This window comes from Lynx canadensis, chromosome E1 (genome assembly GCF_007474595.2).
Source record: "Lynx canadensis isolate LIC74 chromosome E1, mLynCan4.pri.v2, whole genome shotgun sequence".
Lineage (NCBI taxonomy): Eukaryota > Metazoa > Chordata > Mammalia > Carnivora > Felidae > Lynx > Lynx canadensis.
This window is the reverse complement of record NC_044316.2, coordinates 44,053,612-44,077,470: the sequence shown is the minus strand read 5'-3', so window position 1 is coordinate 44,077,470 and position 23,859 is coordinate 44,053,612. Positions and strand designations below refer to the sequence as shown.

Sequence of the window (23,859 nt, the reverse complement as noted above, 5' to 3'; positions counted from 1 at the left end):
CAGCTGTATGGGAACATGAAGGGGACCTTGAACCACATGGAACTCATCCTCTACCCACTACTGAATCTAGGGCTGCGGGAAAGTCCTTTGGGACAATCCTTGGTTTAGTGCCAAGTAGCGGTGGTGTGTCTTTCCCGAGCTTCCTAGTGGGCAGCTCACGGTGTCTATGGGGCACTCTTACTGGTGCACACCGTGCATATGGCATTGTCTGCACTCACAGAGGCCGGAGCTACAGCCAAGTGGGTACATCACCACGTGGTTAAATCTTGACTCACAATAACGCGGATCTGTATTGAATGTGGAAGATTTCGATGTTAAAGTTGAAAGGGTAGTCAGTATTTCTATACCACAGAAAACAAGAAATAAGGGTGCATGATATGCTTTCATATTTCTTCATTATGTTGGGATTTAAACTTGGCACAACAGTAAACACGTACATGTGATAAGTCCTCTCATAATATAAGTGGTTTTCAAACCCTAAGAAATCAATCTTCTCACCAGGGAATATGTTACACAGCAAATGGAAAATGAAAGAAAAAAAAAAAAACAAGACAAATACACTCCTACTAAAAGTCACACAAAAAAGATGTTTCTATAAAGAACAGCCAGAACTGGGCGGGGTGGACAAGGGAGCGTGTGTGTGTGCATGTGTGTGTGTGCGTACAAGGGCTGAGGAGTGAGGGGTTAGATCTACTCATATCAAAAGACTATAAAGCTGTTATACTCAACACAATTTAGAGCATGAATAAGCAGACCAATAGAACAGAATGGAAATTCTCAAAATATACAAGTGCATATGGAAATCAAGTATATAGTTAGGATGGCATCTCAAATTCAAGGATGTGGTGACAGACTTTTAAATAAATGATTTGGGACAACTGTAGAGCCATTTTCAAAAAGATAAACTAGATCTGTATCTCCTGATGGAAGGCAATGTGAAATAAACAGTATTACTTATGAAGTATTCTTGTCAAAAAATGTTGAAGATGAAAATAATTAAGCCATCAGAGCTGACTCCTGGTTTATGAGGAATACGGACAACAGAGAAACAAGAGAGATGAGAAAACAGACAAAAACGGGTAAATTTAGTATATGGGAAATTTTTCTTTTTTTAGTATATAGAAATGCTACAAGACAATCGGCAACCCAGTTTCTTAAAAAAAAAATCAGTGCCTAAAAAGAAAAGACGAAGAAGGTAGAGGAATAGCTGTAGAGTACGTGAGATTTAAGTGTCATAATAGATGCAGTGTGTAAAGCTTGTTAGGTTCTTTATTTGAATAAGCTCACTGTAAAAAATATTTTAAAGAAGGGAAATTTAAAAATAAACTGTATAATGGTATTGCAGTCATGTAAAAAAATCCATACTTTATTTAAAAAAAAAATTTTTAACGTTTATTTATTTTTGGGACAGAGAGAGACACAGCATGAACGGGGGAGGGGCAGAGGGAGGGGGAGACACAGAATCGGAAACAGGCTCCAGGCTCTGAGCCATCAGCCCAGAGCCTGACGCGGGGCTCGAACTCACGGACCGCGAGATCGTGACCTGAGCTGAAGTCCGAGGCTTAACCGACTGCACCACCCAGGCGCCCCAAAAAATCCATACTTTTAAGAAGATGTATACTGAAGTATATAAGGACTAAATGAAAATTTGCTTTGAAATAAATAAGAGGGGCGCCTGGGTGGCTCAGTCGGTTGAGCATTAGACTTCGGCTCAGGTCAGGATCTCACGGTTTGTGAGTTCGAGCCCCACGTCAGGCTCTGTGCTGACAGCTCAGAGCCTGGAGCCTGCTTTGGATTCTGTGTCTCCTTCTCTCTGCCCCTTCCCCGCTCATGCTCTGTCTCTGTCTGTCTCTCAAAAATGAATAAACGTTAAAATTAAAAAAATAAATAAATAAATAAGAAGCAAGTGAGATGAATCTTCATAACTGTTGAATCTAGGTTCATTCTATTATTCTTTATTCTTTATCATTCATTATATTATTCTACCTACTTTGTATACGTTTGGAAATGCTCATTATAGCCAAAAGGCAGAAAGAACCCAGATGCCCATCAAAGGATGAGTGAATAAACACAACATATACACATACAACAGAATGTGTTATTAGGCAACAAAAAGGAATGAAATTGTATACGCATGTTCACAGAACATATTCACAATCACTAAAATGTGGAAACAACTCAAGTATCCACCGATGGATGAATGAATATATATACATATAGTAGAATATTATTCAGTCTTAAGAAGGAAGGAAATTTTGACATATGTTACAACCTGGATGAAACATGAGGACATTAGGGTAAGTAAAATAAACTAGTCACGAAAATAGATACTGCATGATTCCACTTATATAAGGTATTTAAATTAGTCAAAACCATACAGAAAGTAGAGTGGTGGTTGTCAGGGGCTCGTGGGAGGGGAGAATGGGAAGTGTTTGTTTAATGGATACAGAGTTTTAATTTTACAAAATGAAAAGAATTCTGGAGACGGATGGTGGTAGTCATTGCACAAAAAATGTGAAGGTGCTTAATAACACTGAACTGGACACTTAAAAATGGTTAAGGTAGTAAACTTTATGTTATGTGCATTTTACCACCATAAATTGGAAAAACGGAAGAATGGAATATTGATACATGCTACAATATAGATGAACCTGAAACCATCATATTAAGTGAAAGAAGCTAATCATAAAGACTACATACTATCCCGCTTATATGAAATGTCCAGAATAGGTAAATCTATAGGGACAGAAAATAGATTAGTAAGTTGCCTAGGGCTTGTAGGGTGGTGGGGAGAGAATAAAAGGGTGATAGCTAAAGGATATAGGGTTTCGTTTTGGGGTGTTCTGGGTATTCACAGAGTCCTTTGATAAAGCTACTAACTATAATGAAATTGTAATTAGTCCCAATAAAGTAAATTATAACCCAAAAAGGGACATTCGGTGCCTCAGACTAGAAGGACATGGGGGTAGAATGGGGAGACGATAAAGAAGAAATTGGAAGAAAATAAGAGAAGTTTCGGTCTCTATCTCTGCATTGTCTATGAAACCATCTTTCTACCATGTCATTGAGACTTGAACAGACTGCAATAGATTACAAGGTTCCTTGAGTGGAGCACCTGGGTGGCTCAGTTGGTTAAGTGTCTGACTCTTGATCTCAGCTCAGGTCATGATCTCATGGTTCGTGGAATTCAGTCCTGCGTTGGGCTCTGTGCTGACAATGCAGAGCCTGCTTGGGATTCTCTCTCTCTCTCTCTCTCTCTCTCTCTCTCCTCGCTCTCCGACCCTCCCCCACTCTCTCTGTCTCTCAAAAATAAACTTTAAAAAGAAAGAAAAGTCCTATAAAACTTACAACACACAATATTTGAGTGAGAAAATTGATCTGAAGATATAAATCTGAATATTTTGAGGATATAGGGATGATGGGGGAAAGGAAGTTTTTTCAGAGAGTGTTAAATGAAACAATGAACTACAAACAGAACTTCATTCTGCTCCCTGGAGTTTATAAAAATGAAGAAATAGGACTTTTACATTAGGAATTAATCCCTCCTTAAGATCTGCAAATATCTTCTGAGTGCTTTAGAAATTCTGGTATGCATGTTCACAAGCGCTAACTCTCTTCAAAGACACAGTTATTTCTAAAATCCTCACTATTAAGTAGCAGGTTTTCTGTCAGCTTTTTCTGTTCCTTTTCTGGGAGCTTAATCCTCATTTCCCCCAGAATGCTGTCCAAATTACCCACATTACCCTTCCCACCTTAGGAAAGCAATAGGGATGGGAAATAAGAAAAATGGAATGTTTCCACAGTATTAAAAATGCATTCGTTTCTGTGTATTATTAACTTAATTAGCCCGTGCTAATGATATGAAAAAAGAGAGAAAGTGTAATTCATGTCTTCATATTATCATTTAACATTTTAAATAGGAGTACCAAGACTCATTTGACTTTTCTAAGTATCTGGAAAAATTTAATAGGATGGGTAAAACTAGAACCTGTCTCCTTTCACCTTATCTTGGGACAACTTGAGACAGCAAAAGGTGCCTAAGGTATATTTTAGCACCTTAGGGCTATTAGACCACAGATCTCATTGCTGCAGACAAGAACAGGAGCCATTCTCATTTTCCTGAACTCCCAGGACACTTCCACTGAACAATGGCCAGTACTTCACTTCAATGTCTGCGGTATAGACCTAGATTTGATTTTCCAATTTAAGATTTTTTTTCATCTTATTTCCATGCTCCCTATCCCCCTGACTCTTCTCTGGCCTTTTGTGGCCTGTGGAAACCTCAGCATTACTTATGATTCACAGTGAAAGAAGTTGTTGATATAATAAACTTAATATAAGTTTTTACGATAGCATTCATTTCTATTTAGAGATGTGTTCTGTGAGTTTTTAAAATGTCTTCTTAGTGCCAAATTAGTGGCTTTCGAGAGTCTTTCCATCACTTCATAAGCCCAAGACTTCCCAAGTGGTTCAATGCTATATTAAATGCTCAGCATTAATTTGTAGATTCTGTCTCATATTTTTAGGTTCCTTTTCTGTAAGATTCAACCTCATGTTTTCCAGAACAGTGATTGTTGTTATATCAACATGATTGTTGATATCAATCATCTTCACCCCTAGGAAACTGAAAGAAATAACACCAAAATGTAGTCACTCTTAAATGTGACCAAGACTATTAATTCGTGTATAATATATAGTTACAAGTTCTAGCACAAAAAACATAGCTAAATACATTGTTCAAATATTTAAAATATGTTCAATAATAGAGTTAGAATAAAATATCTTCCTTTGGTCAGTCCATAGAGCAGAAAGCTTTAAAGGTAATCGGTGAGCTACTCAGTGAAATACACTAGTGGGGATAACAAATTTCATCTTTCCATCCAATAAGCATGATTTTTTTGTTGATGATACCCAGAGAAAAATTTCTTTTTCTGAGTAAATTTCCTTAACCATTACTAATTTTTTTGTTTATTAATCACTTTTCAGACTAGACTTGTTTTCTTCTTTGCCACAAATTGTAAACTTTTCAATAAATTATGGAACTCTATCCCCCAGGATAGAACATACATTGTCTGCAAAAGTATGGGCGGATTAAAAGAAGCATAAATATGCTATCAAAATATCTGAAAAGTGGCAAGTATCAAAATTTAACATCGTATGTATATTTTCATCTTTAAAGGCCTTCATTGCACAGCAAAGGAAACCATCAACAAAACAAAAAGGCAACTACTGAATGGGAGAAGATATTTGCAAATGATATATCCAGTGAGGGGTTAAAATCCAAAATATGCAAAGAACTCATACGACTGAACACCGAAAAATGACAAATAATCCAATTTAAAAATGGGCAGAGCACATGAATAGACTTTTCCAAAGAAGACATGTAGATGGCCCACAGACACATGAAAAGATGCTCAGCATCACTAATCATCAGGAAAATGCAAATCAAAACCCAATGAGATATCACTTCACACCAATCAGAATGGGTAGGATCAAAAAGATAAATAATAAGTCCTGGTGAAGGTGAGGAGAAAAGGGAGCCCTTGTGCACTATTGGTGGGAATGTAAATTGGTGCAGCCACTCTGGAAAATAGTAGGGAGGTTCCTCCAAAAACTAAAAATAGAAGTACCATATGGTCTAGTAATTCCACTTCTGGGTATTTACAAGAAAAAAATGGAAACGCTAATTTGGCAAGATACTATGCCATTTTGTTTGCTGCAGCATTACTTACAATAGCCAAGATGGGGAAGCAACCTAGGTGTCCATTAACCGATGAATGGATAAAGAAGATGTGGTACACATACACATAATGGAATACTACTCGGCCGTAAAAAAGAATGAAATCTTGCCATTAATGACAACATGGATGGACCTGGAGGCTATTATGATAAATGAAGTAAGTGAGACAGAGAAATACAAATATCATATGATTTTGCTTACTTGTGGAATCTAAAAAGTAAAACAAACAAACAACAGACTCATAAATAGAGAGAACAGGTGGTTGTCAAAGTAGAGGTGGGTGGGGGATTAGGTGAAATAGAAGATTAAGAGGTGCAAACTTCTAGTTATAAAGAAAATAAGTCAGAGGGATGAAAAGTATAGCATAGGGAACAGAGTCGATAATGTAGTAACTACGACAACAGAAGGCAACTACACTTACCATGGTGTTTCATAATGTGTGTAATTGTTGAATCACTATGTTGTACACACGAAACTAATGTTATATGTCAGTTATCCTTTGATTTAGAATAAATTAATGAAAAAGGCCTCTGTGCCAACCATCAGCCTATCCTGATAGATGTATCAGCTTTAAGAAGCATACAAATCAGGGGCGCCTGGGTGGCGCAGTCGGTTGAGCGTCCGACTTCAGCCAGGTCACGATCTCGCGGTCCGTGAGTTCGAGCCCCGCGTCAGGCTCTGGGCTGATGGCTCGGAGCCTGGAGCCTGTTTCCGATTCTGTGTCTCCCTCTCTCTCTGCCCCTCCCCCGCTCATGCTCTGTCTCTCTCTGTCCCAAAAATAAATAAACGTTGAAAAAAAAAATTAAAAAAAAAGAAGCATACAAATCAAAATCTCACCAAAATTCGTTACTAAGCAACAGAGAAGCCATCATTTCACAAAGTCGGACTTTACATTTCCATACAGTACAAATATACTCTCAATAATTTTTAAAAATATATGAAATGGAGAAAATAAGGCCACTCTTCATTCACTGGCACCTAAGGCAGTTATTGCTGGCCCTCTAACAGGCAGAACCCCTCCCATCCATTTATTCTTTGTAATTTCTCATTTATTTCCATTTCATACTTTTCAATGCCTTCCTTTTCCTCTTCTCATTTTAAAATTTCAGACTCACAGTGTATTCAAGAATAATAGCCAGGATTTCTCAACCATGGTCGCAGGATTTCTGACTAAAGCCACCTCATTCCCAACTAAGAATGAGATGACACCGTTGGTATTTCTTCGTAAGAGAAAACAGTCATTACCTTGTAAAAGATTTTTTTGGACAATCTTTTTCACTTAGATATGAAATAGAATTGTTAGAGAAATCCTCACCATCGACTGGCAGATTGTTCACCAACTCTCCCTGTTTCTTATCTTTGAGTTCTATCCCTCTGTTTCCTGGAACTTTTTTCATGTCATTGACCTCAACCTCTCCTTCAAAGCAAAAGAAGGGAGACTTCTGGTATTATTGTGAATGGTGTCGTGATTCCACACAATTAAAAAAAAAATTGCCTTTGTAGCATTACAGCTAACTGCTGAATGAAAAGAGACCCAGCCTAAAAAATAGGCCTTTGGGCCTACAGAGGTTTCTCGTTATTTCTAGTATAATCTCTGAATGATAGGCAGGGCAACAGAGCATGCGATTATGAGTATAAACTTTGCAGTACATTAGAATGATACAGATTGCTGATCTAAATAGTTTTCTCAGCACTTTTATTGCTTTGAGATCGCCTCTAACTTTACCAAAACTTTCCTTCACTTTTTACTGTGTTAAACTGGAATTTAGCTTTCCGCCATAAAAGAAGGTATGCTAATTATTGGCAGAGATTTCAGATAATGACTTGGGAAACAACAAAGAGCACTGAAGTTTTATTGCTAAAAGTTCTGATAATCTATTACTAACTGTAGGCATTTATACATAAACATTTTTATAAGATGTGTAAGACAGATTTTAAAAGTCCATGCAATCATGATGTGGAAAGAGCATTATATTGTAATTTAGTGGAAAGAATTTGGTTCTTAGATTTCTGGTAGCATCTTACTCTTAGTTGTTATTCTATTACCTGTTTTGGCTTTTATTCCATCCATTCCATCCATTAAGATACCAACATCAAAGTTCCCATTAGCTGTTAAAAAAAAAAAAAAAGACTGGGGCGCCTGGGTGGCGCAGTCGGTTACGCGTCCGACTTCAGCCAGGTCACGATCTCGCGGTCCGTGAGTTCGAGCCCTGCGTCGGGCTCTGGGCTGATGGCTCAGAGCCTGGAGCCTGTTTCCGATTCTGTGTCTCCCTCTCTCTCTGCCCCTCCCCCGTTCATGCTCTGTCTCTCTCTGTCCTAAAAATAAATAAAAAACGTTGAAAAAAAAAATTAAAAAAAAAAAAAAGACTTAGTTGGGATCCAGAAAATGATAGAGCTTTAGAATGAAAACATAAAGTACCCATACTGTAAAAAAGCTTAAGGCAGAGTCCAGTATTTCCACTATTTTATTTGAGTCCATTTTTAATTTTTAATTTCAGGCTTTCTGGGGTTCAATTTGTATTTGCAAAATGGACTCGGAGTCTAGGAAAAACATTTTATGATGCCACACTAGTTCATAAACTCTATAGGACAGTTCATGCTCTCTGTGTTCATCTTTGTTCTGGCAGGGACAAGACTCATGCAGGTACCAAGAGTAAAAGAAGTAAAGGCCATAATTCTCATCTCATGTCTTTTACTAACATACTTTCTCCTCTTCTTTCTAATCACTGCGTCCATTTCAGTCTGGCTGCTGACTAATTATTACTCTACCACTGCAGTAATTGCTATTAGTTCTTTATGACTCTGAATAATTATTATTTTTTCTTATTCTTTTCTGCTCTTTTCAGTTTATCTCTTGATTCATCTTTCCATACTCATGAATTATTCATTTATTAATTCATACATAAAGGGAGACAGATATAAAGCCTCACTCCAAGGAACCACCAAACGGACCAAATAATGACAGTTCTTAGGCAATAAGGCTTTGAAAGAGCTCCAGTTCCCCTCTGCTCCCTCCAGTGGTTTCCAGGCTACTAGTTTTCACTGCAAATAGAAAATGTTAATTTTCAAGGCTATTACGGAGCTGTAAGACAGAGGATGGGAATAGGGCAAATTAAAATATCACAAAGCTCACTATTCTTACTGAGATTCAGTCTTTTTTCTCTTAAATCCTCCCAGATTGCAGCAAACCTTTGGTTAATTTCCAGTTCTGAAAATGTTAATTTTGACAATTTTTGCCAGTTTGCTCATTGCTCTTATGGTGGAGAGAGTTTTTCGGTGGCTCCTATTCTGCCTTTTATCTGACATCCCCAAGTGAGTTTCTGAAGCTAAAAATAACCTCTGGCAATTGTTGATAGTCCCACTTAGTTATTTTTTCCAGATGTCCCAGGGAAACTTAAAAGCATAAAGAAAATAAGCAAATAAAAAACTAACTACATGTTTTTCATTGGTACACAGTAGTACTTGAAAATTAAGGAATGATTCAATAAAAATATCTTTTGGGGAAAAAAAACTCACCCTATCAGAAGGGTAGAAAACCCATGGCAAAGACATAACTAAATAGTATATGAATCATGTGAAAAAAAATATTTTTTCAGGTAAGAGGCAGTATTCAGTAAAATGTTTCTAGGTGATATTGCTTGACCTCAGTGGATTGTGCTCAGCTAAATATATTCTTTTTTGGTTTATTTAAAGTGGGGATTACTTTGTGATACATCACACTTCAATCCTAATATTTTATTTAATACATACAATACTGACCTTGAATCGTGAAGTCTGGTCCAAGGATATGATGATCCATGCCTATATAGAAGTAGCAAAAATGTCATTCATATTGGCTGAAACCAAAGCCCTTGTTCCTGTGAAAACTACTAACCTGACTGAGGCCCCAGCAACATTCTCAGCCTCTACTAGAATACTAAGAATTGTGATACACTAGACATTAAGTTCCTTGGGTCAAGGACTATGTCTGTATTTCGTGGTCATTGTATTTCTGGCACTGAGCAGAATACATGATATATAGTGCCCAGTAAATATTTGTTAAATAAACGAATAAGTATCAACTTTAGATTAATATATTGAGAGAAAAAATAATTCTTATTTCAGCTACATAAGTCCTATAAAAAATGTCAGCAAAACCCAAATTTTCATGAAGGCGTAATGATATCTAAATCACTCACCATCAACTGGTACATCTGAAGCATCTGAAGCAACTGGTACATCATTAAGTTCTTCAGCTGTAAGTTTGATTGCCATGTTTTCAAGAATAGAGTCAAGGTCATGGTCATCATCTTGCAACCCAACAAAAGAGAAAGATATGAGGATATTAAAATAAAAATCAAAATATAATATAAATTCCTAATGTATGGTGGTATCAATTTCATCATAAAAAAAGAGGCTAAGGACATTTAAATTTTTAAAGAGAAATACTAATGGACTAAAATTATCTATTCATTTATACCCAAAATATCCCACACTGAAGATAAGCTTACATAACACAATACATCAGAATAAGGCTGAGACACCACTCAGGTTAATTTTAGCAGCAAAAACTGCAAATATAATAGTTGTTTTTTATATAAACATTTATACAAGGAGATTCAGTTTGGTCACTGTATTTCAAGATATACTATCTTAAATTTTTATAGCTGGGCCTAAATTTTATTATTTCCACATCAAAAATCTAGGTAAACCTAAATATTTAGAACACCTGTTAAAAACAAGACAGAAAATTATTTAATCAGTAGGAACATATGTGTGTATTAAAACTAATCGTGGAAATATATATGAGAATGGCAGGGGGCAATATTTAATAAGAAAAAAAGCAAAACACAAGAGTCTCAATATGACATCTTTATTTGAATCTCACTCACCTTTTACATCTTCTGCACAATTCAGCAAACTAGTCTTATATATTTTTCTACTAGCTGTAGCTGCAAGAAACACATAATTTAGGTCACAGAGAAAATATCTAGACATGCTAAAACAATATCAAATATCCAAGTTCAGAAATATACAGCATAAAATAATTTGCTCCTAAAATTTACCTAGTATCTTCTGGAAATAATAAAACAAAAAATGTAAATGAAATTCTTAATATGGTAAATCAATTCTTTAGCACCTGAGACAATTATTAATATTTACCAGGCCAAAGCAAAAACACTTCCTTATGTTGTATTTTTTCTGAGTCCACATTTTTCCCCCTCTACTAGTAAGGATAGTTCTACATCTCTCCTCGTCCTCCTCCTTTTTCCTAGAGGTCTTAACCCAAGGCATCTCAATGGAAGGAAAAATAACTATCAATATTCCTTAGTCCAGATGGCAAGACTGATGATTGATGAGCCTCTTGATTTTGACATATTTTTAAATGGCAATTTATGTATTCCTAAATATTAAAAATAATTATCTTTAGAATTATGGATATTTTTAACTCTAACTTCTAAGTGATCTAGAATAAACACGGAGATTTGGATTATAAAAAATTTTTAGGCTATAATTCTAATTCCCTCAAGATTCTACCTGATACTTGCAATGGCTGAACAACTCCCTGGATGACTATATTAACTCTCTTGAAGACTATTCTGATATTTGAAATGCCCACCATTAATTGGAAGTAATTTCTTTAGCTCCGAATGCTCTGGTGAGGACTCTATCCCCATATTTTGCAAGACATTTTCCAGGTCACTGAGGTCAACTTCTCCTCCTGCAGAACAAAAGAAGTAGAGAAAGATGACATTTTAAAAAATAACATAATTTCCAATTATTAAAGAGAAATAAAGCATAATGATACCTGCTAAAAAATAAGCAGTTACAGACACAAAATGAACAGTGTTTCTTTAACACTGGCAAAAGAGATGCTCCCATAATAATGGTTATAAAGTAATATTTCACAATTGAATAAGGTTCATATAATTTAAAAATTATTAGAATAATAAAGATGATCGGTACAAATAACTTAATATAGGGTATGGAAATTAAGCTAGAAATCAATAGCAAAAGCTACTAGGAAACTCCCCTAACTTTGGAAACTAAAGAATTCCTCTCTAAGTAAATCATGTGTCAAAAAAATAAACCATACTGGAAGTTAGAATATTTTGAATTGAGTAAAAATAATATTACATATTAAAACTTGTAGGATATGGTAAGGTTGTGCTGAGGGAAATTCACAGCCTTAAATGCATGTAATAGAAAAGATGAAAAGATCAATAACCCAAGGTTCTATCTTAAAACGTTAGGCAAGAACAGCAAATTAAACCCCTCAAAAGGAGAAGAAAAGTTCTAAGGACAAAAGCAGAAACTACTGAAATGAAAAGCAAACTTTAAATAAAATCAATACAGCCAAATGTTGGGTTTTGGAAAGACCAACAAAAGTGATACATACCTGCGCTAAGACTGACAAAGGAAAAAAAGAGAGAAAGCACAAAGAATAAATATTTCTAATGACAAAAAGGACATTACTAAGAATAGCCAAGAAGAGTTTAAAGAAGTAAATAAAATTGGGAGGATTTATGCTTCAGATATCAAGACATATTAAATCTACATTAAAAGAGTAGGTATACTGGTGCAAGGACCAGCAGATAGACCAAAGAACAAAAAGAATAAAAAGTCCAGATATAGCAACACATTTATTATCTTTGATTTATGAAAAAGCTAGCCTTACATTAAAGTAGGGAAAGGATCATCTTGTCAATAAATGGTGAATATCCATTTAGAAGAAAAAGGGACCCTTATCCCACATCATGTAGAAAAATCAATTGAGTGGATTATAGATCTAAATGTGAAAGGAAAATAATAAAGCTCCCAGAAGATAAAATAGGAGACGTTTTCATGACCGCGGTGTATGGAAGGATTTCTTCAACAGGCTCCCAAACATTCTAACTATAAAAGAAAAAAGGTTGACTAATTCAACTACGTGTCAAAGAGAAACTTTTGTTCATCAGAAGATAAAATACAAGAGGAGACACCACACAGCACTGCCAATGCCCCTGCGGAGAAGCTGAGATCACCACCGAATTTGAAATATTTAAAGTGGATACAAAATTGTTTCAGTAATGCAGACAATTAAGTGCGTTGTTGTGGGTGACGGTGCTGTTGGTAAAACATGTCTCCTGATATCCTACACAACAAACACATTTCCGAGGATGTACCGACTCTTGGTGACAACTATGCAGTCACCGTTATGATCGATAGGGGGCCATACACTCTTGGACTTTCTGATACTGCGGGGCAAGAGGACTATGACAGATTACAACTGCCAAGTTATTCTACAAACGTATTTCAATGTATCTACGAATACATTTCTACAAATGTATTCCAGTCTGTTATTCAGTGATCTCTGCCTCCTCATTCGAAAATGTGAAGGAAATGTGGGTGCCTGAGATAACTTACCACTGTCCCAAGACTCCTTTCTTGCTTGTTGGGACCCAAATTGATCTTAAAGATGACTCCTCTACGATTGAGAAACCAAGAACAAAGAGAAGTCTATCCCTCCGGAGACTGCTGAAATGATGTGAAAAGGTGGCCCATGACCTGAAAGTGGTCAAATATGTGGCGGGTTCTGCACTCACAGAAAGGCCTAAAGAATGTATGTGACGAGGCAATGTTGGCTGGCCTGGAGCCTCCAGAACCAAAGGAGAGCTGCTGCTATGAACAACTCTCCAGAGCCCTTTCTGCACTGCTGGTGTCAGCATTGTACTAAAAGCAATGTTAAACTAAAGATGAAAAATTCAAATTCATTTCTGCAATAATGACAAGTGCCCTGCACCTACAAACATGCACTTGTGTGAGACAAGGCCCATAGGTATGATTCCCTTCCCCTTCTTAATATTAGTTAATTCAGTAATTGTGTATTGTCAGAAAGTGATTAGTACTAGGTTTTTATCTTGTTGTTTCAAAAATATTTTTTTTGTTGTTTAAAAGCAAGGCATGCTTGTGATGACTCTGTAATCGACGAATTTGGGTTGTTAAAGCTACTCCCAGGCTCCATCCACTCTCGAGTTGCAAATATTTATGTACCCAACATGAAAGCAGCCAAATACATAAAGCAACTATTAATAGATATGTAAAGGAAGAAATTGATAGCAATGAACAGTAAAGGACTTTAACATCCCACTTATACCAAATATATAAAGCAACTATTATTCTGGAGAACAATCTGGGAAATCCAGTTTTTTTCTTTTACCTTTATTGGGGGAGAGGAGAGAGTATGTGGGCATTTGTTTTTATTTAGTCATGCTTTTTAAATTCACTAGCCACTGGACAGCTCTTAGGGGGAAGAGGATGGACTGACTCCACATTCCATTTCCTAGATCAAGTTTAGAACACTTGTCCCCCACCTGGTGCTCTTAGGAAGGAGTATAGTAAATGCCTCATTTAATAACATACTCATAGTTAAAAGTTGCCTTTTCTCTCCACCCATGAGTAGGTCCAGTACTTGATGAAATTCCTGAAAGTAGGGAGAACCTGTCTGGCCCCTCCTCTTTTCTAGGATGTACTCTATATGTGACTATGACTTTCAGGGAAATTTGATTGCCATATGCTATTTTTTTGACGTTACTTTCTAACTTCTTTCACTGATAAATGAAGAAAAGTGTTTTGGGGGGTATTTTGAAATACATCCAATGGATTGAGTGTGTAATTAAAAAACGTTTTTCCCTATCGAAAAAAAGAAGATAAAATATAAGTGAAAAGTTAAACTATACAGCAAGATATTTATAATTTATATAACCTGCAAGGGACTTGTATCTAGAGTACATTAAAAAAACAAACAGGTAAAAGATAAACGAAAAATGCAATATGAATTTCTGGGAAAGATGGCAAGGTAGGAGGATCCTAAGCTCATCTGTCTCATGGATACCCCTCGATACACCCATATCAGTGTAACCAACCCAGAAAACAACCTGAAGACTGTCAGAACAGACCCTCCACAGTTAATTGAAGAGAAGAGGCCACAATGAAAAGAATGGGAGGAATAACGGAGATGTGGTTAGAACCAGACCCCCAGGGAAACCGACCACAAATGTGAGGGACGCCACAAGCACGGAAAAGGGAGAGGAAGAGATCTCCTACCAGGCACCCCAGACATGGGTGACCTGCACTGTAAAGACAAACCCCCATAATATTTGGCTTTGAAAGACAGAGGGGCTTAACTTTTTTTTTTTAGCTTTTACAATCACTGGAGCTTAACACCTAGAATTTTAAAAATCAGTTGGCTTGGCTCTGGGAGAGCTGGAGGGCAAGAGGAAACAGTCTCCATCCTTAAAGAGACAGCATAACAAACAGCCCTGCAGGGATCCAGCATAGAAGTGGCAGTTTGAAAAGTGGCTGGGATATAGAGAAAGGAGATTTATTTACTAATCTCAGAACTTCTCCTGGAAGGGCAGGGATCTTTAGGAGACTTCTCCAAGAATAAAAGACCTGGCAGGCACCATTTCTCTCCCCTACCCCCACCCTAATCCAGATACCCAGACAGCTGCAGGAACCAGTTGGAACACTTGCCATGTAGCTTGCTAACACCGCTTCACCCACCCCTGCATTCTCCTGCAGACTGCCCCCTCCAACCATCCCCACTGGGCAGGGGTCCATCCAAAGCAGCACTAGATGCCTCTCATTTTGTAAGCAGCGGGCAGCTCCAACACTGTCCAGGACCACTCCCAAGTGACTCTTGCCCTGGGAGAGGGAACATAATCATACACATCAGTTTGACTATATTCCCAGCTCTGGGATGGGTACAGACCTCTGACTGCCAGCTCTACCCACCAACGAAGATCTCACAGCGGGCAGCAGAAAGTGAGCACCCTGAAGTTTGGTGCAACCACAGCTCTGGCAAATGGGGTGAGGGCAGGCATCTGGTCTGACCCAACTCAAGCCCAAGGTGGCCCCAGCCTGGCCCTTTAGCATCACAGGGACCAAACCTTGTCCACAACAGGCAAAGAAGGCCATTGCAGATGACAACTGATGGCAAACATGACTCAACAATCACAGCCCTAGGGCATGCAACACCCAGAGAAGACACCTGAAATGCTAGTTTTTGGTGAACAGGGGACATTACACAACAGGACACTACAGGGCCTCTTCTTCATAAGACCGCTTTTTTCAAGATCAGGGACATAGCTGACTTTCCCAATACATAGAAACAGACACAGGGAGTTAGACAAAATGAAACTGTGGCCTATGTCCCAAATGAAAGAACAGGTCAAAATCACAGCAAAAGAGCTAAATGAAACAGAGATAAGCAATATACCCGATAGAGAATTCAAAGTAATGGTCATGAAGATACTTACTGGATGTGAGAAAAGAGCAGAGGATCATAGTAAGAAATTCAACAAAGATATTAGAAAATACAAAAAAAGAACCAGAGAGGAAGAACTCATTAACTAAAATTAAAAACACACTAGAGTGAATAAATAGTAGACTAGAGGAAGCAAAAGAACAGATCATTACTGAAAGAACAGTAATGGAAAGCAACTAAGCTGAAAAGGAAAGAGTAAAAGAACAATATAAAATGAGAATAGAGAACTCAGTGACACCATCAAATGTAATAACATTAGCATTATAGGGATCCCAGAAGGAGAAGAGAGAGAAAAGTGGCCAGAAAAGTTTGTTAGAAGAAATAATAGCTGAAAAGTTCCCTAATGTGGAGAAGGAGACAAATCAAGATTCAGAAGACTCTGAGTCCCCAACAAAATAAACCCAAGGAAGTCTACACCAAGACACATAATAATTAAAATGGCAAAAAATAGTGGTAAAGAGAGAACTTTAAAAGCAGCAAGAGAAAAAAGTTATATGCAAGGGAAACTCCTTAAGTCTATCCGCTGATTTTTCAGAAGAAACTTTGCAGTCCAGAAGGGAGTGGTATGATATATTCAAAGTGCTGAAAGAAAAAAACCTGCAACCAAGAATACTCTACCCAGCAAGGCTATCATTCAGAATAGACAGAGAGACAGAGTTTCCCAGACAAACAAAAGTAAAAGGCATTCCTCACCATTAAACCAGTCTTACAAGCAATGTTAAGAGGAATTCTTTGGAAAGGAAAGGCCATAATCAGGAGCAAGCAAATTAGGAAAGGAAAAAAATTCACAGGGGCATACAAACATAACCAAAGTGGTAGATCAATCACTTATAAAACCAGTATGGAAGTTAAAGCACAAAACCAGTAAAATCAATTATAGCTATAGAAATCAGTCAAGGAATTCACAAAATAAAAGCAAGTAAAATATGAAATCATACATATAAAATGTGTGTGTGTGGGGGGGGGCGAAATTTAGTGCTTTTAGAATGGGTTCAAACTTAAGCAACCAGCACCTAATATACGCTGCTATATGCATAGGATATTATATATAAACCTGATGGCAACCACAAATAAAAAAACGTGTAATAGATATGCAAAAAACAAAAGAAAAAGATATTGAAGCATATCACTAAAGGCCATCAAACCACAATGGAAGAAAGCAAGAGAAGAAAGGAACAAAGAAGAACTACAAAAGCCACCAAAAGCTACTAGAACCGATAAATGAAATCAGCCAAGTTACAGGGTACAAAATCAATATACAGAAATCTGTTGCATTTCTACATGTTAATAATGAAGTAGCAGAAAGAGAAATTAAGAAAACAATCCCATTTTCAATTGCACTAAAAATAATAAAATATTTAGGAGTAAATTCAACCACAGAGGTGAAAGACCCATACATTGAAAACTATAAAATATTGATGAAAACATTTGAAGATGACATAAATGGAAAGATATTCCATGCTCATGAAGTAGAAGAATATTGTTAAAATGTCCATAGTATGCAAAGCAATCTACAGATTTAATGAATTCTCTATCAAAATGCCAGTAACAGGGGCGCCTGGGTGGCGCAGTCGGTTAAGCGTCCGACTTCAGCCAGGTCACGATCTCACGGTCCGTGAGTTCGAGCCCCGCGTCAGGCTCTGGGCTGATGGCTCGGAGCCTGGAGCCTGTTTCCGATTCTGTGTCTCCCTCTCTCTCTGCCCCTCCCCCGTTCATGCTCTGTCTCTCTCTGTCCCAAAAATAAATAAACGTTGAAAAAAAAAATTTAAAAAAAAAATGCCAGTAACAACTATAACAAATAGTCCTAAAATTTATACGGAACCTCAGAAACCCCGAACAGCCAAAACAATCTTGAAAAAGAAGAACAAAGCGGGTGGTATCACAATTCCAGATTTCAAGTTATACTACATTGCGGTAGCAATCAAAACAATATAGTACTGGTATAAAAAGAGACATATAGATCAATAGAAAAGGGTAGAAAGCATATAAAGCATATTTAGGCATATAATCCACAATTCTATGGTTAATTAATCTTTGACAAAAGATTGTACAAAGGGAAAAAAGACAATCTCTTCAACAAATGGTGCTGGGAAAACTGGACAGCTACATATAACAGAATGAAACTGGACCACTTTACACCCCACACCAAGGGATACTAAAATGGATTAAAGACCTAAATAGGAGACTTAATACTATAAAAATCTAGAAAAGAGCACAAGCAGTAATTTCTCTGACATCGGCTGTAGCAACATTTTTTCTAGATATGTCTCCTGAGGCAAGGGGAATAAAAGCAAAAATAAACTATTGGGATTCCATCAAAATAAAAACTTCTGCATAGCAAAGGAAATAATCAACAAAATTAAAAGACAACCTATTGGATGGGAGAAGATATTTGCAAATGATGTATCTGATAAAGAGTTAGTATCAAAATGTATAAAGAACTTACACCAAGTCAACATCAAAAAACCCCAAATAAACCAATTAAAAAATGGGCAGAAGACACAAGCAGACATTTCTCCAAAGAAGACATACAGATGACCAACAGACATGTGAAAACAAGCTCAATATCACCTATCATCAGGGATACACAAATCAAAACTCCAATGAGATATCACCTCACACCGGTCAGGATAGCTAAAATCAAAAACACAAGAAACAACAAGGGTTGGTGAGGATGTGGAAGAAAAGGAACTCTCGTGCACTGTTGGTGGGAATGCAAGGTGGTGCAGCCACTGTGGAAGACATTATGGAGAGTCCTCAAAAAATTAAAAATAGACTACCCTATGATCCAGTAATCACATTACTGGGTATTTATCCAAAGAATACAAAAACACTAATTCAGAAGGATATGTGCACCTCTATGTTTATTGCAGCTTATTTACAATAACCATACTATAGAAGCAGCCCAAGTGTCCATCAGCTGATGAATGGATAAAGAAGATGTAGTGTGTGTGTGTGTGTGTGTGTGTGTGTGTGTGTATACACATACATACATATAATGGAATATATATATATAATGGAATATATATATAATAATGGAATATATATATAATGGAATATATATATAATGGATTATATATAATGGAATATATATATATAATGGAACATATATATATATAATGGAATATATATAATGGAATATATATATAATGGAATATATATATAATGGAATATATATGTAATGGAATATTATTCGGCCATAAAAAGAATGAAATCTTGCCATTTGCAACAACATGGATGGAGCTAGAGACTATAATGCTAAGTGAAATAAGTCAATCAGAGAAAGGCAAATATCAAAGGATTTCACTCATATGTGGAATTTAAGAAATAAACAAAGAGAAAAAAAAAGTGAGAGAAACTAAGGAACAGACTCTGAAGTACAGAGAACACACCGATGGTTACCAGGAGGCAGATGGGTGGGTGGGTTGGGGGATGAGTGAAGTAGGTAATGAGGATTGAAGAGTACACTTAGCTGATGAGCACTGAGTAATGTATAGAGCTGTTGAATAATGTATAGCTGTCACTAGAATGTACACCTGAAACTAATATAACACCTTATGATACATATACTTGAATTTAAAAAACAAATAAAAAATTTTTAAAAAATTCAGTATGTAGAACACAGACATCCAAGCAAATAGGCAACAGACATGAAAGGAGCTTTATAGTAGAGGTATCCAAATAACCAGTAAACATGAATGCTCAACATCATTAATCATTAGGGAAATCCAAAAATAACAGTGGGATACCACAGCATGCTCACCAGAATGGCTACAATGGAGAAGAGAGATAATACCAAGTATTAGCAAGGATATAAAGCAATTGTTGATGTGTCAAATGGTACAACTGCTTTAGAAAATGGATTGACAATATCTAATCAAGTACACACAATCCCATCTTACAACAAAGAAATTTCATTTCTAGGTGGATGGCCTAGAATTGTGCACATATGTTCACCAAAAGGCATATACAAGAATATTCATAGCAATATGTTCTTCATAACTGCTCCAAACTAGAAATGTCCTGCGATGGTAGACTGGATACATATCTTGTGGTATACCGACGCAGTGGAATATCGCACGGCAATTCAGGTACAACGAGCTAGTCAGAAATCATTTTACCTACTACCGCACATTCTCTAAAGATCTCCTTGACTATAATTTGACTGTACAATATGCAGCAATGAAAACTAACAAACTGCCGCTACATGCAACAATGTGGACAAATCTCAGAGAATAAGATGTAATACAATGTTACATGAAAGAAGTCAGACATCATGGAACACAGATCAGATGACTGCATTTATACAAATTTCAAAAGCAGGTGAAACTAATCTGTGGTCCTAGAATACAGGACGCAGTTACCTCCAGAGAGTCCAGAGGACATGACTGTGAAGTGGTATAGTGGATCTTCTGTATTATTGATAATGTATTTCTTCATCCAGGTGATAGATAAATGTGTATGTTCACTTGGTAATAATTCTTAAGCTGGACACATTATACAACGTAGTAATTACGTGTTTCATACTTCAGTAAAATCTTTATCACAGGAAAAAATATAATTTAGTGTAGACTTGGGATCTCATATTTATAGTAATTTCTCACTGACCTGTAATAACTTGTACTGAATCTATCAATGTTTTTAGATCAGTCTTCCCTTTAGCTAAAAAATAAGACATAATGGAGATACAAAGCAGGTTCTTAACAAGTTTTTTTTTTTTTTTTTTTTAACGTTTATTTATTTTTGGGACAGAGAGAGACAGAGCATGAACGGGGGAGGGGCAGAGAGAGAGGGAGACACAGAATCGGAACCAGGCTCCAGGCTCTGAGCCATCAGCCCAGAGCCCGACGCGGGGCTCGAACTCACCGACCGCGAGATCGTGACCTGGCTGAAGTCGGACACTTAACCGACTGCGCCACCCAGGCGCCCCACAAAGCAGGTTCTTTAAAAAATTATAAAATAAGAAACCAGAAATAAGCTAAATTTCATTATTCCACATCACCATTTGGGCTCACTTGAATTGCTTAATTCTTAGTTTTATGACATTGATTCTATTTTACTTTTTTAAATTTTTTTAATGTTTTAATTTATTTTTCTTTGAGACAGAGAGAGACAGAGTATGAGCAGGGGAGGGGCAAAGAGAGAGGGAGACACAGAATCCAAAGCAGGCTCCAGGCTCTGAGCTGTCAGCACAGAGCCTGATGCTGGGCTTGAACCCATGAACTGTGAGATCATGACCTGAGCCGAAGTCGGACGCTTAACCGACTGAGCCACCCAGGTTCCCCAAGACATTGATTCTATTTTAGTAAGCTGGCCTTTGACCCTTGAACCATAAAGTCTGGCCCATGGAAAAATATGCTTTTACTCAGCTATTTTAGTCCTTATAAACAGGATAGAAAATACCATCCATGCAAGTTAATTCTCTAAAGGCCCTCAATTCTGGTAATGCTATGACTCTTAAGTATGAGTCTCTAGTGAAGAAAAGTCTATTTTCATCTCTGGTTTATTGCTAATATACTCTGATTCTCCCTGTTGCTCAGAATTGCTGCAAATGATTACAATGTACTAGAAGTAAGTATTAGTGGCCTGACCAAAGGCAGTTTTTGTTTTCCTTAGGAATCATTCACTTTTTCGCTCATTTACTCTATCATCTCTCACTCAACATTTATAGGGTGCTTACTTATAGGCCAGACACTCTGCTAGGTACTAGATACAGAATAACCTTTTCTATTCTAAGGTCACATTAAAGTGACAAGACAGGCAAATAAGCATACATTTACACAATGTGGCAATTATAATGAAAAATGTATGCAGTTATTGTGGAAACACAGAGAAGAGACATCTAATGGAGCCTGGGTATTTAAAGAACTTACTAGAAAAAGTGCCCTCAACTCTAATAAGCAATGGTGAGGAGTAGGTCAAACAAAGGGGAAGGGGAAACTCTCTGAATAGCGGGGAAAGTATAAACAAAACAAAGATGCGACAAAAAGCATGATATATGTATGCTTGGAATAAAAGTTCAATGTTAGTGAGGGTAAAATACGAGATTGGACAGATAAGGCCAACCCAGATAATGAAAGAGCTTGTTTGTCATAAAAAGGACTTGAGACATTCCCAAGTACCTAACTGAAAGCCATTAAAGGATTTTAAATTGGTGCAGAATGTCATCAGATTTGCATCTTATATGGATCACTCTAATGTCTAATATTTTGTGGAAGCCGTTGTAGTAGCTGAAGTCAGGAATGAAAGGACCTAAAATAGGGCAGTGGTAGCAGGGAGTGAGAGAAACTGATGGATTTACATATGGGATTTTTTCCAATGGTTTATTATGAAAATTTGTAAACATATAGCAAAGTTGAAGGAACTGTGCAATAAACACCCATATGCCCACCATCTGATTCTACTATTTAACATTTTACTATACTTGGCTTGTCACATATCCATCCATCTACCCATCTGTGTGCAGTAATTTTTAAATTTAGGTTTATATAAAGGTAAAACTTACAAAATTAGGTGACAGATAATCCAGATAGTGGTTGACAGGGATTGGGGGAATCAAAAATGAATTCCATATATCTAGCTTAGGTGAATAGATGGATAGGGAGAGCACAAATGAGATTGAGAATACAGGACGAGGAGACTGGACAGGAAAATACTGAATTCAGTTCTAAATTCTAAATTCAGTTCAGTTGGGAAAAAGAAGCATCCCATGGAATATCCAAGTAGAAATGTCTAGCAGGCATTTGGATACACCAGTCTGAAGCTGTATAGAAACACAGATTTACAGTCATAAGCATGTAGATGATAGGTTGAACAAAAGACAGTGATGAGATTACCCAGGTAGAGTATGCAAAATGAAAATCAAAAAATGAGAAGATCCAGGTTAGGAGGAAAAAAACACAGAAGCCAAAGGAGAATAATTTCAAGAAGGTGAGAATTATCACCAATACAAAAGACAGTAGGAAGCTCCAATAAAAAGTGAATAATGTCTAATGCAACCAGCAAATGGCAGGTTACTGGTGCCCAGAGAGAACTTTCAGTAGTATTATGGGGCTGTGTCCGAAGAGAGGAATGATGGGGAATGTGGGAAGGGTACACAGTGGGCTTGCATTTATTTCCTTTCCCATCGTTTAACTGTGCTTCCTCAACATTCCCAGATGTGAAAGATGGTCTTGGAATCAACCTAGTCAAGTGCTTTGTGTTCTATATACATTCAGAAAATGGAAGACAGGATTAGTTCTTGTTCTAGAACTACATTTTTCCCTAAGATTTTACATCACAAAATTAATCTGGTTTCAGAATAACTCTTACATAGACCCTCGAGACCAAATTTTCCTGAAAGACTTTTTATATCTAAAATGAGTCACCATAAAGTGGAAGTTTTCTTTTCATCTCTCCAGAATCTTCTTTGGTGAGTTCAAAGCCCATGTTCCCTAGTGTCTCATCCAGGTCTCTGACAGCTACTGTCTCTCCTTAGGGAAAGAGAAAAAAATATGAAAATTCCTACTAATGCTGAAATGTTCCATATATTTTACCCATTCATTATAGACTTGGCAGAAATATGCAAGATCCATGGAACATGTTTCAGTTTACGGCAGGGCTTCAATACGGTTAGAATTAAGCTCACTTCTCTTAAACCTTTTTGGAAAAATAACCATATACACCATAAACTTCTAAAGGAACAGAATTACTTTCCAGTGTACAATTTTTATGATAGAAACAGGCAGGGGGCGCCTGGGTGGCTCTGTCAGTTAAGTGTCCGACTTCAGCTCAGGTCATGATCTCACAGTTCCTGGGTTCAAGACCCACATCTAGTTCTGTGCTGACGGCT

The 23,859-nt window shown here is 37.0% G+C and overlaps 1 protein-coding gene and 1 pseudogene across 1 annotated transcript in view; one reads left to right on the top strand and one right to left on the bottom strand.

Annotated features, from left to right (window-relative positions):
* LOC115508163 overlaps positions 1 to 10,666 on the bottom strand; it is a 142,039-nt gene extending 131,373 nt beyond the window's left edge. Inside the window, exons 1-5 of the mRNA XM_036064353.1 lie at positions 10,612 to 10,666; positions 9,919 to 10,029; positions 9,500 to 9,541; positions 7,787 to 7,849; positions 7,056 to 7,157 (exon numbers count right to left, since the gene is read on the bottom strand). Coding sequence (XP_035920246.1) covers positions 7,056 to 7,157; positions 7,787 to 7,849; positions 9,500 to 9,541; positions 9,919 to 9,994 — 283 coding nt within the window. The 5' untranslated portion in view covers positions 9,995 to 10,029; positions 10,612 to 10,666. The remainder of the gene's footprint in view (positions 1 to 7,055; positions 7,158 to 7,786; positions 7,850 to 9,499; positions 9,542 to 9,918; positions 10,030 to 10,611) is intronic.
* A 2,123-nt stretch (positions 10,667 to 12,789) lies between these two features.
* On the top strand, positions 12,790 to 13,436 carry LOC115501262 (annotated as a pseudogene).
* The last annotated feature ends 10,423 nt before the right edge of the window (positions 13,437 to 23,859 follow it).